This window comes from Hippocampus comes, unplaced genomic scaffold (assembly GCF_001891065.2).
Source record: "Hippocampus comes isolate QL1 unplaced genomic scaffold, H_comes_QL1_v1.1 scaffold7, whole genome shotgun sequence".
NCBI lineage: Eukaryota > Metazoa > Chordata > Actinopteri > Syngnathiformes > Syngnathidae > Hippocampus > Hippocampus comes.
In genome coordinates, this window is record NW_017842060.1 from 2,743,165 (window position 1) to 2,756,783 (window position 13,619).

General features: G+C 44.3%; 1 protein-coding gene across 8 annotated transcripts in view; it reads left to right on the forward strand.

Annotated features, from left to right (window-relative positions):
- The window catches only part of lrba (LPS-responsive vesicle trafficking, beach and anchor containing), a 180,274-nt gene that overhangs the window by 32,766 nt on the left and 133,889 nt on the right, over nt 1-13,619 (forward strand). For 7 of the 8 annotated variants that reach the window (XM_019861882.1, XM_019861874.1, XM_019861876.1 and 4 more), the window contains 8 exons: nt 3,482-4,504; nt 4,753-4,937; nt 5,263-5,416; nt 6,614-6,794; nt 8,987-9,090; nt 9,502-9,609; nt 10,418-10,559; nt 10,873-11,233. In XM_019861882.1, the coding sequence (XP_019717441.1) occupies nt 3,482-4,504; nt 4,753-4,937; nt 5,263-5,416; nt 6,614-6,794; nt 8,987-9,090; nt 9,502-9,609; nt 10,418-10,559; nt 10,873-11,233 (2,258 nt within the window). The remainder of the gene's footprint in view (nt 1-3,481; nt 4,505-4,752; nt 4,938-5,262; nt 5,417-6,613; nt 6,795-8,986; nt 9,091-9,501; nt 9,610-10,417; nt 10,560-10,872; nt 11,234-13,619) is intronic. The other variant, XM_019861875.1, reaches the window with a different exon arrangement.

Consider the following 13,619-nt stretch of genomic DNA (forward strand, 5'->3'; position numbering starts at 1 on the left):
ATATAATTAATTTTAACTTATCAAAATTAGCACACCTTCAGCTCAACTATAGCAGTCCCACTAGAGTAACACCAAAGCCGGGGTGTCAGTCTGAGCAGTCAAGTCAGCTTCTCTTGGTTCTTTATTTACATATAGAATAGCTTTCATTCACAGATGAAAATCAACTGCTGGCACTTCTTATTTGCAAAAAAGCGCCATTTAGCGCTTGAAGAAAGTCATTGTGGCTATCACGTTACGTTGGTCTGTTCCAAAACGGTGAAGTAGCCGTGGGACGGTGTGGGATTGTGGTCTGGATGGGTTGGGGGGTAGGGGTGGAGGGGCGAGTTAAAAGCCCTGCCAGAGTGAAGGGTGAGTTAAAGATGTGCTTGTGATGTGAGGCACCCACTTGACACGGTGTGGGTGCAGAGAGCTTTGGTAACCTGTAGGGGGCGCAGGCAGGCTGTCGCCAGTTCAGGGACCACAGGACCAAAATAAAATGTCTATGATGGAATACCTGCACGAGTGACTGGTATCTTACTCAACTTACTAACTTATATGATTATAATTGAATTGTATGATTCAATGACTGTAACAGTTAAATGATAGCCATAGTGACTTTTGTCCAGATTTAAAATACTATGCATCCATTCATTTAATCATTTAATCACGTTTCAAAATGAAATATCACATGCATTTGTATTTTTATACTTTAAAGAATGCATGTACAACCATGGCTACATTATGATTAACATATTTTCTCATATTTATATGTAGACTTTTTTTTTAATTTAACCAATGTAGTGATTTCTTTTTTAACATATATTTTATTTTGTCTATGACCATGATTATATTCTCTCTAAAGGGGAAGTCCACCCAAAAATGGGTGGATTTTACTGCTTCTATTCCACATGCATCAGCATGCCGTGTTTAAACTGTTGGGGCTGCATAGAATATATATTCCTTTCAAGAAAATGTTTGTGTTGATACTTTTTCATGATATTTAATTAAATCCCTTTAGAATTAATTGTTCGAAAGTTACTATTGTACATTCAAATATTTTTTTACAGGTAATATTTTAAATGCAATCCTTTTTCTCCATCAGTATTTTTTCATTCATTCATGTTGATAATACAACGTTGAGTATGTTAAGTTTAAAATAATGATATACTTACACCTCACTGTTGAGTGACTGGGAGAATGCTTCCGCTGCTTTATAGTGAGTCACTTGGTGTCCAAACGTGGTTCTTTGCTTAATAGAAGGCTACAAAGTGAGAGTGACTAACCAAAATGTCTCGTGTTTTTACTTGGTCGTGCAGCTACAGAATGTCACAGTCTTACATTATACGCTGAGAAATTAAAGAAATATGGCAGCAGTGTTAAAAATCCAGAATCTGCACAAAGCTTTGTGGAATAGTTTTTGTTTGTGTTTTTGTGTCATTGCAGTGACTAAAAGCAAAAAAAAGGCTATAAAATCATAAGTCCTTTGTGTAACTCTTGTAAGATTCCAGCTACACACACACACACACACACACACGCACACACACACACACACACACACACGGTTACGAGTGCTCTGATTCGCCTCAAAAGATACATGCATGCTCTATAAAAAACCTAAAGAAACTCAATTGCAATTTTATTGTCCCGTTTGATAGATTTCCTGCCACCTTTGTAGCGCTGAAGCTGTTTGTCACTGTTGCTCTCCCCTCCCACTGCTGCAGGGCTGTCTGTGTGTGTGTGTGTGTGTGTGTGTGTCTGTTGCGCTCCTCCCACTGCTGCAGGGCTGTCTGTGTGTGTGTGTGTGTGTGTGTGTGTGTGTGTGTGTGTGTGTTAGAAAACGAGTCGCCAGGCGCCCGTTCTCGCCTTTTCCCTCTCGAGGAAGCCCGTTCTCCTATCAAAGCCCATTGAATATTCATCGGAGCGGTGCCGGGACCCGTCGGAGGACTAGGCCTCATAAATACGAGCAATCCTCACGAGAGCATGCGCGCCTTCGCAAATATGTTCCCACTTCATGATTTTGTTTCATAAGCATCAAACGGGGTAAAACATTTGGAGACGACTCGTCCCGAGGTGTGTTTACCACCAGCCTCTTTTGTTCAGTAATCTGCTGCATATTTTGCCACATTTGAGCATTTTTCACCGTTCAGTCAGCAAACCCTCGATTGTCAGCCATTTTTTTTTTTTTCCCCCCCACGGACCCAAAACCTGGATGTTAAAACCAAAACACACAATTGCCGATGAATCGACTTTAAGCTTGAACTCACCGTTGATCTCTCTTTCTGCTGTAGCGCATTGCGTTGTATTGCACCGTACCCCCCCCCCATATCTTTTATGTCAAGATTGTGAGAACCAACCACCCGTACACCTTGTAAGTCCAGTGTATTTGTGTACTGATGTTATGTTCCACTCCGCCCTACCGCATCATTTCCACCGCAACCGTAATGCAGGCGTTTAATTGCCTAACGTTCAATTAAGGCCATACTAATGGCAGAGCGGCTCTGAAGTCTGGGCGAGAACGACGAAGAGTGGGTTGGGGTGGGGGGTTGGGGGGGGGCGTCTGGAACAACAACTGCTGCTGCACTCAGGAGGCAGCTATGGATTAGCAGTCACGGCTCCCCACTACAGAAGATTAATGATCAACCTTGTAGCGGGCTAATTTAGAACAATAACGCCTAATTAATTACAAACAATCAACCTCGCTTTCTTCCCAGCTCTACTTTCTTCTCATTCCAATTACTCACCTTCTTTCTACTCCTCTAGTTCCGGTTTTAGTCTTTTTTTTTTTCTTTTTTAGCCCTCCAACCCTCTCTCATTTCCTGCTGTCCAAATAGCCTCAGGTTAAAAAAAAAAAAAAAAAGCTGCAAAGTGGGTCTAGTTTCACTCAAATGCCCCCCTCCCCCTTCCACCACCATCTTTGACTTTCTGTCCTGTAGCCCCAGTGATTAATGCGAGGTCTTGTATTAGGCGTGGGAGGATTTGCCAATGCCGGACACGCACTCCGCACTGCTGGCAGACGCGGGCTAATAGCATCTGCCGCTAATCTATGATTGCTTACAAGTACGGCCTCTTCCTCAAATGCCACCGCCAACCATTGTGGTTATGGACGAGCAGTCTGGTCTATCTGGCACTATCTGATGCAAGCCAGACTGATCGGGGTTAATAGGTCTTAAGTAGCTGCGTGTATAAGAGAGGGGAGGGTTTGTCACATGGCTCAGTTAGCCTCAAATGCTATTCAATCAATACTAGAATGCTACTCAGTAGCTTTCTGTAAATTAATTCAATTCTCGGGGCAATCCCTAACCAATGAAAAAAAAATTAATGGCCCTTTTCTGATTTTTTTGGGATCAGAATCTCGCAAATTAATTTACAGTCATGATAACATGGTAGCTTTGAGAATCAACTGACTACTACTGCGGCATAGGTCTAATCTCATCAGCGCTCTCCCTTTGGTTGCTTTTACATTCTTTTTATGGCACTGAATGTTTGGTTTGTGTCTTTGCAGGTCACCTTCGAGCAGCACAAGGAACACCTGTCCCGCATGTTCCGCCAGTACCAGCGTCAGGAATCCACCGGGTCTCTCGGCACAATCCGTACCGTCTCTGGAGTCAGCGAGAGCTCCGAGACCGCCGAGTGTACCAACGGTCCCCCCTCTACCGTCATCGAGCTGACGGTGGACGAACCTTCCGCTGAAGCATCTGATCCGCTGGACGCATCCGTAACCGTGTCCAAAGTGGTGGAGGAGGAACAGAGGCTGTGTCAAGAGGCTTCCAAAGATGATGTTGCGATTCCAACCAACCACTTAGAAGAACCGTGTGGAACAACAGATCAGCAGGAAGCAATTGAGAAGCCGGATTATCTCCCAGAAGCACCTCGGAGTGAAGATCCTGTAGCAGTAGAGAGAGAAGTCATTCAAGATGGAGACCCTACCAATGAAGATGAACCCAAGAATGACCAAGTTTCTCCCGACTCTGCGGCACCTCTGGACAACATCTTGCTGGAGGGTGTCTCAGTCTTCAATGAGAGCTTGGCGGAAGTCTCCTCCGTCAGCGACCACACCGAAGACAGCCAGGAGGAGTCTTCGTACGCCTCTGCTGCAACTGAAGAGGACGCGGTCGGAAAAAATGAAGGGCATGATATAAAGCGGGAAGTTGGTGAATTGCAGGAAATTGCCTTAGAAGAAAACAATGAAGAAACCAGAGCTGAAGTGGTGCCCGAGGGTGGGGAGACCCCCCCAGCACCGAAGACCCCTGAAGCAGATGAAGATGTGACAGACCCACCGGAAGAGGAACCCGCATCTACCGACCAGCCGCCAACAGCACCCTCTACAGTGCAGGAGGCCCCGAAAGGCTCAGATTCTATTTCACCGAGTCAAGACATAACCGTCTCTGGGGAGGAATCCCCTTCCAGTGCCGTTGTCAGAAGCACTGCTATCCAAAAGACCAAAGAAATCAAAATAGCCCGTCTGGATGTGGCCAATGTAGCATTAGACACGGAGAGACTGGAACTGAGGCAGACGCACTCAACAGTATGTATCTTTTTCTCAAATCTCCCCACTTTTTCTGCTGTCATTGACAGCTTTTACCACCTTTTGCAGCAAAATGGCTTGTATTTTGGGAACTAGGCAGCTCACAAAAGCGTTCACTGATCATTTCATTTCACACTTGACGGGTCGGCGGACACTCGAGATACCTTACGATTTGTACACAAGCAATTAAAAAGTCTACTTTTACGTGGTGTTCCCCGGCCCTCATAATATCGTTGCGGTTCCGACAGGAGACAAGCCAAACGGCGACGACAGCAGCTGGCGGACCTTCCTCAGCCCAGCCGAGAGAGAGCGGAACCTCTGTGCCGCGTTCCACCATGTTCCGCATCCCGGAGTTCCGCTGGTCCCACATGCACCAGCGCCTCCTCACAGACTTGCTCTTTGCCATTGAGACGGACGTGCAAGCGTGGAGGAGGTAAGCCAGCCATCTCATGTTCTCTTGAGAGGAACTTTACCCTACCCTGACTTAAAACCTGAATCCAGGCTTTAAACCCTAAGCCTGATTTGAAACTGTAATTTAGAATTCTAAGATTTGTTGCAAACCTTAAGGCTGGCTTTAAACTCTGGCTTGAAACCCTAAGCAGATCTTCAAACTAATTTTGAAACTCTAACCCAGGCGCAAAATACAGATCTTGAAAGCCTAACCCTTGTCTGAAACTGAAGATGAGGAATGAAGCGTTGATTTGAAAACGCAATCCTTTTCTGAAACCGGAATTTGGTCTATTTTTCTGTCTCTTCAGCCACTCCACCAAGACGGTTCTGGACTTTGTGAACAGCAGCGACAATGTGGTGTTTGTGCACAACAGCGTGCACCTCATCTCGCAGGTGGTGGACAACCTGGTCATGGCGTGCGGTGGCATCCTGCCGCTGCTCTCCGCCGCCACTTCCTCCTCGGTAAGTCTCGGGCCAATGACATACGAACGCACACGAACGGGCGCACACACGAAAGTGAGTTATCCATCCGCATTGACCTTCTGTCAGTCGCGTTATCCCACCGTTGGTCGATTCCTTAACGTCATTAGCTTGTTTTTTTGTCTGTGGTCTGACCTTACTTTTATGAGATGCTGTCCTTCTATGTGACTCGGACATTTAGATTTATTGTTGGTTCTAACTACATTTGCAACAGCGTTCATGTAAAAATCCAGACAAGTGCGTTTTTCGCTCGCAAGACTAAGCACCGCCCCTCAAATAGATGCCGTCTGGAAGGAAGGCCGTTGATTGGATCTTACTCATGGCTGGAATTAAACATATGTATCACAGCAAAAATATGTTCAGATATATGTGATAATTTTTTTTCAGTTAAATCCGATTCATGTCGTGAATATTTAAATAAAATGAAATTTAGTTAATTCACCAACTTGTTGTGTTTTTTAATCCGTGTGGCAAAGAACTATACCCGTATTTAAATGAAGGTACCTTGTACTGTACATCTAATCCCAACAATTTAATTGATTTCTTTTCAATTGTGGAAGCATATGAGAACTTCAAAAGTATCTTTAAATATATTTAAATGTCAATCGTTTAAGCGTTTGATTCGATTAATGAAAAGCCTATTTGTTGACTAAAAACAATGTCAACAGTTTAATTGGCTTTGATTTTTTTTTTTCCCTCCAAAGAATCATTGCCTTGTTTCTATCTTCATTTACAATAAAAATGATTCTATTTGAAGTAATTATTATTATTATTATTTTTTTAATGTCCACTTTGTCATAACCGACCATTTACTGACTCGGTTTTGGTGACGATAGCCAAAATGTCTTGACTGGAATTAAATGATACAAATCCCCCAAAAAGGTCGACAATTTTTGTTTAATCGAAGTAAGATTTAACTTTTTTTTAAATCTGTTGTCAATAAATTGAAGAAATAAGCTTGTTAAAAATAAATGACATGCAGCTTTACAAATAAAAAAATCTAATTGATTGGAAAAAAAACAAAAACAAAAGGTCATTTATGTTCTCCCAAGTAGTCGTCCTGCTGTTGAATACAGACACTATTTGCGGTGGCCATTTTAGTTTGCAAACAAATTGCAGTCTGCTTCTGCTCCATTTCCCTGCTGCTTTCATATCTGCGTTGTCTATTGTGATGTCCAGCACGAGCTGGAGGACATCGAGCCTTCTCAGGGCCTGACGCTGGACGCCTCGGTGGCCTTCCTGCAGCGCCTCGTCAACCTCATGGACATTTTGGTCTTTGCCAGCTCGCTCAATTTCGCCGAGATCGAGGCCGAGAAGAACATGTCGTCGGGCGGCATCCTGCGACAGTGCCTACGCCTTGGTAGGGTCGCTTTCTCACTTGTGTTTCTTATTTTTTATTTTTATTTTTTTGAAAAATTGCCATTGTTTGTATTCTCTCTGCTCTCCTTCCCTTATCTTGTTATTATAACCCCCACCGCATGGCAATGGTCGTAAAACGGTCACTATCGTGATGTAGTGATTTAGACTTAATGGCCTCGGCTGTGCTACTGCGCCCTGTGGAGTTAAGCCCCCCCGCCTCCCTCTCCCAAACCCCCCCAGGCCATTTTCATACCTTTTATTCCAGGCTTAAATACACTAGAATAATACATTCAATCTGGATGTTCTTACCTGCAACACAAATAAACCCGAATGTTGCATGGAAACCTGGTCACATGCTTGAAATCCTCACCAATGCTAGAAAACCTCATTTGAAATCCTAACCAGATTGTGACATGAAAGCCGAAACCTTCTTTGGAAGCCGATTCCGGGATTGAAAACGTAATTAGAAAGCCTAATTCCGGCAAGAAACCCTACCCCCACTTTGAAGAACGAAACCAGGCTTCAAATCCGAATTGAAAAACTTGGTACCGTATCTTTGAACCCTAGTTTGAAGGCTTACTTGAAACCCTAATCCACGCTTGAAACCCTAGTCTGAAATTCTAAACCAGACTTGAAACCCTAATGCTGACTTGAAACTCTAAACCAGGCTTGAAAGGCTAATTTCAAACTCAACCTTACTCAAACCCTTAATCCAAGTTTGAAACCCTAATTTTTGTTTGAAACTCTAACCCAGGCTCAAAATCCTAACCCTAATTTAGAAAATTAAAAATAACCCCAATTTGAAACCCTAACATTGACTTGAATCCTGAACATGAAAGCCGAGCCCTCTCTTGAAACGCTAATTGGAAAACCCTGAACCCTATTTGCACTTTTAGATTTTTGGGGGGTTTGTATTGATACATTAATACAAAACAACATTCCCCCCTGAAAAAACAAACAAACTGAAAATCAGCAGGGTTTTTTTCTTCTTTTGTAAAGGTAAATAAATATTAATGAACAAAGTATTGTAAATCATACCTTTGTTGTTGCAAGCACTAAGGGATAAAACGCATATTTTCCTCTTTCTTTTATTTTAATATTTTAAATTGTCTGATTAATCAGTTATTGGAATTTCTTTCGACCAAACATTGGAATCAGCCTCACAAAATCCATAGTGGTCAGGCCCTACTTGAAACACGAGCCCCGGCTGGATACACTAACTCTAATTTCAAACCCCATTTTGTCACCCTAAGTGCAGGATACAGTAATGAAACCCTCTCTCGTGCAAAGTTGTACTACAAAAGCAACGAACCGCAACGGCTGTCTTGCAGAACCGGCGTTGGAAAATCAGCAGCCACGTTTGTTATGAAATGAATATTTGATGAGGTATGTGCTTCCCATTGAAGGCGCCCTAATCGGATTTGGGCAGAGTGTAACAAGGTTTTAGCGTCGACCAGCCCTCCTCCCCTCCTCCCATACGTCTCCTTTTTACAAATGGCCGTATGAGAGAGTGGTCCTAATGGAAAAAGCTGGGCCATTTCCAGACGGAATAATTCTCTCCTCCGCTTTCCCAATGGCTGAGATTTGTCAGTTGTCAAGTACCAGTAGCGCTGAGTGGGGGTTGTGGATTACAATAGATGACATTAGATGACATTAGATTACAAGTGTGCCACATGTGAAGTGAAGTCGCATCAGGGTAAGATGTTATTTGCCGCCGAGGAGGGGAAAGTGTCTCTCACTGCCAACTCAGCACACACAAGTCGGTCGGTGTGCGTGTGTGTGATTCAAGAGCATACCTTGCACTGTATGACCTTGGAGCAGATACACTGAACCAGGGTGACACTGTTGGCATCACCTTGTAAACCTAATGGTATCAGTGTTTCGGTATTTGCACATATACAACAAAAGCAATATAAAAACAAAACATACAATATGCAGACAAAAGAAAAAAAAACGTTGCTGCAGAGGTCTGGAGAGTCACTAATATCTTTCTTCACAACTCCTTGAAAGGCTTTTCCTGGTGCAACCGTTTTTTTTTTGTGGAGAGAAATTAGGGTGTCTCGGTGCCCATATTGGTCTCAGCATAGAGCCTTGCCACAGTGAATAAAAGGTTCCTAATCAGCCGGGGGAAATCAGGTGTGTCGATTATGTGCAGCAGGGTTCCGTTTTCATCACCACTTTTGCTCCTTGTAGTGTGCGCGATGGCGGTGAGAAACTGCCTGGAGTGTCAGCAGGCTCAGCTGAAGCTCAGCAAAGAAGCAAACTCAGCCATTTCCGGCAAATCTGTGTCTGCACAGGCAAGTCATACCCAGGATATCTTATTCTGCTCATGTAACCCCCCCCACACACACACACACACACACACGCCTTTGTAGTCACCTACCTTCCAGATACAAGCTCTGCCCTTTCCTCCCCACTGACCACCGAGCCCCGGACGTTATTGCATTAGCTCATAGCTTATTGTATTACCCCCCCCTACCTTCATCATTGTTGTTTTGTTGATCTGATCCAGCGACTTCCAGTAAAAGTCATGCCGTTCCTTCCCTGAACCGTCACCGTGCGTGTTAAACCTCATTCATAATGCAGCCGTTCTATAGAAAAGCCATTACGTTAAGGACACCGTCCTCCCGCCAGAGGATACCCAAGCCGCTACACGTATGCATTTGTGTCTCGGCGAACAAATTAAATGTTTCTTATGATTGGCGCAGAGTCCTGTGGACGCGGTGACGGGCGGGATGTCTCCCGTGCACGACTTTGAGCGGCTGCTGCAGGACATGGACATCAACCGCCTCAGGGCCGTCGTCTTCCGAGATATTGTGAGTTGTGGAAAGCACGCTCATGCACGGCTAAGTTCAAAAGCTGTTGACAACTGGTCAGTATGGTTTTTGTTTCCACCAGGACCCACAGTTGGCGTTTCATTTTACATCCCTTAAAATCAATCGGCCCATACAACGGGGAGCGCTAACTTGAGAAATCTAACTCTTATTTTAAAACCTCGTTTGAAAGCATAAATTCGGGTAATGGATGGATGAATCAAATTTGTCCTATTTTAAAAACTTTTTTTATTGTCAATTTTTTTTCCCTCATTATTGCAATTGCAATTTAATATGCAATCATTTTTTAAAAAGTCTTCCCGTGTGGTTTCGAACAAACACATGCAATAAATGAATCTGTATGACAGTAAACAATAATTTGATTTATCATACCGTTTTTGGCTAATGCTAAACTAATGGCAAACTAACCTTGAATTCATAAGAAAGAGAATGTACTTATCAACTTCGGTTGGAGTTGTTAAACACTTTGACTTGCTGTCCCTTCAGTGTTCACAACATTCTGACAAACAAATGTGGTCTAAACTGAAGTCAGGAGTAATTCATAAGTCAGAACATAGCAGTAATTTGAAATCCTTAGCTTTGCTCGAAACCCCAACGTTGTACAATTCGTAAAACAAAGTGGGCCTCTCTCGCTTGTAGCCTCCATACGGTTGTGTACATTATCTTCCTCGAAGAACTGTAAGGCTCGGTGCAACCCCTGACAGGACTCTCGTGACACTTTCTGCTGTACTTATGTACACACAAGCGCACATCAATACGGATGTTGTTTAGTATTCTTGTTTTGTTCCAGGAGGACAGTAAGCAGGCTCAGTTCTTGGCTCTGGCTGTGGTCTACTTCATCTCCGTCCTCATGGTGTCCAAGTACCGAGACATCCTGGAGCCCCACAACGACAACAAGCATCCCCAGCGATCGCAGTCGTCCCGCAGCACAGGTATAAGAGGCCTGATTTGAAACCCTACTCCAGGCTTGACGCCCACCTTTGAAAGTGTACCTCTGGCACGCCGGTTGGAAAAACTTACCTTGAAAACCTTACCCGGACTTGATATCACAACACTGGCTTGCTGCTGTTACAGACCGGGAGCCCTAATTTGAAACTTTAACGCACTTGACTTGAAACCCCACCTTGAAAACCTAACCTTGGCTTTAGATCCAGATATGAAACCCTAAATTGATTTTTGGGGGATTCATGAATCTTTAGTCACCCTTGTAATAGATAACTAATTGAACGATGACATTCTTTACAGACAGCGGTGCCGCGGCTGCGTTGCCAGAGTCGGAGAATGGTGTCGCCCTCCGCCGCTACGACTCCGGCATCGGCGATGAGCACGCCTCCATCGCCGCGGCCAGTGAGGCGGAGGCGTCCTCCTGTGGCGGTGCTGCCCACGGACCCGACGCCGTCTCGGAGGCCCTGTCCACGCTGTCCTCAGAGGTCAGACCCGCTGAAGCCAAAGGCAAGAACGTGAAGGACATCCTGCGCAGCCTGGTCAGCGCGCCGGCCGACGACATCATGGTGGACCCCGGCCTGCTGCCGCCCGCTTTTCTGGGAAGCGGGGTGGGCGTGGGCGACGTTCCCAGGGATTCCTTGCAGATCCGATCTTTTGACAGGTGAGCGCATCTCTTGACACAAATGTGCCCACAGAAATACAGAAATACAAATGAGCCACCGAAAACTATCATGGGCTGACTCCATTTTGTTGTTTTGCCAGTGAGTGATTTATTTTTATGGCTGCAATCCAATCTGAAGGATTTTACAGTATATCTGGGTGTTGTTATGGCAGTCATAATTTATTCTGGATATTTGTTTGGACAGAAATTGTGGTTTTTACTCCGGTCTTAGTTTGTTGCCAAGGCCAAACATCTGTCACGTCGATCAATATTTCATCTGTCACTTTTACTGACTTGCAAGTGCATTGGCACCCAAGTTAAGCACTTTCTGAGTCTTCCTCACTTTCTGGGATGCTTTTGTGAAAGGTGAAACTTGGTTTCATAGTTGTTGGCGCCTTGGAAGAAGAAATTGGGCCATGTGTTGCAGTGACGAATCAGGGAAAAGTGCAACGTGCAAGAGTGAACTGCCCCCTCCCTGTCAACATAGGAACTAAACCATTTTGTAACAGAAACCCCTTTGAACCGACTTTGTCTGCTCTAAATGCCGGTAACCCTGCAGTGGGGCGGGGAGGGGGGGAAAAAGCCATGTGGTGAATCCGCAGACAGGCCCAGGTGAGAACGATGGTCCTTGGGTCTGTTTTACATTTGGACTTTGAGGATGAGTAAGAGACTCCTCCATGGGGGAGACTGTCAAAGTTGAGGTTCTCACATTTTGAAGAAAACACCTCCTCCCCGTAGCCAGTCAGTCGGTCTGCGGGTATGACCCCCCAAACCCCCCGCCCACCAAAAACGATGGGAATTCCGCAGCATCTCCGTGATGACGGCGTGTCTTTATCTGAGGAATGCTTTGTCAGGTCTGCGGGTGCTCCCCATATCAGGGGGATTAGACTGGCTCCTGCCCGCTGAGAACGCTGGCCTCTTTACTGAGGACTTGAGGAGCGCTGGAAACCATAGACCAACAGCTTGGGGAGCCTCCTCGTGCAACACACGCGAGGCCCCGTTCACAGCCAGACACCTTCAACAGGGGCAGGAAGGGGCTTTAACATAAACTCTCACGATAAGGCAGATGGCCGATAAGGCCTGCAACTTGAGGTGAAATGAATACAGTGGTACCTCGACTTTTTTTTTTTAAATACATACGAGCCGTCACTTTTGTCGTGAGCTGTGAGAAACAGAAGACAATTAAAGCGAATAGAATTACAGATTTTGTATTTACTCAAAAGCTATCATTTACAAAAACTCCACTTTATGCTAATCCACATTACAAAACACCGTAGGTAGGCTAAAATAATGAGCATTCATGCGGCGGTAGTTATAAGCCAAAGCAGTTAAAACCCATTCAAGCTGGCGTACAGTTTAAAGTCTTGAAGCTGCGAGCAAGATTTGAATATAACCCCACTTCTTCACTCAGCGTTTCTGCCCACAGAACACGCCCAGCTCACTATTGCGCATGCGCGGTGCCACGCTAACGCATCTACATTGCCGACATGACATATTTATGACAGAACAGAGTTCTACATTAACAGTGGCCCGATGGCCCGGAGCCTCAATGGGATTGGTTATTGATGCTGGTCAGATTATGCCAGTACAAATGTAAAAAATGATTATGATGAAATCAATATGGTGTTGCCTTTTTAAGATTTAAAATTCAATATTTTTATTTTTCACCACTAAAATTGATCAATCATCATTGATTATTATTCATTGTTATCTATTTATTTATTTATTCATTCATTCATTCATTCTTTTATTTATTTATTTTTGTGTGGCAGGTTAAGTGCTCTTTTCAGGACTAAACATAAGTAATATTTTCTTAAAGGCGTAAATAATATAGTATAAAGATGCTAAATATGATATATTGAAACTCATAGACCCACCACACATTCTTATTTCGTTTGGAGGGGGGAATACCGAAAACTTTTTGAAGTTTTCCCAATCCCTGAAGTATTGCGCTGAAAATAAATACCATATGAGCAAATTCCTTGAATGTGTGCGCTCATAAATTCTAATTTTTGATAAATATGCAATATGGATATTGAAGTATGACCGGTAATTCTTTGTGCACGAGGACATTGCTCAGGTTGGGACTTGTAAACGTCCAGTGCGATCTTTTCCACAGGCCTCCGTTAGATGTTCCAGTTTGGAGCTTCTCATTTTGTTCATGTAGTGATTTCTCCATTCTCATTAGTTCTTCCCGTCGTGCACTACGCGCGCACGAACACCGTTTATCACCTGCCACGTCCATCACGGCTGGCATCTACAAGCAAGAAACGACACGACGACGGGACGAGTTGACATTCAACACAGACGTGCTTGCCAAAACACGCCACCTCTCCTCTCGTCCAGACGCTTGGATTTACGAGGACGACATGGGGGTGGGGGGGGG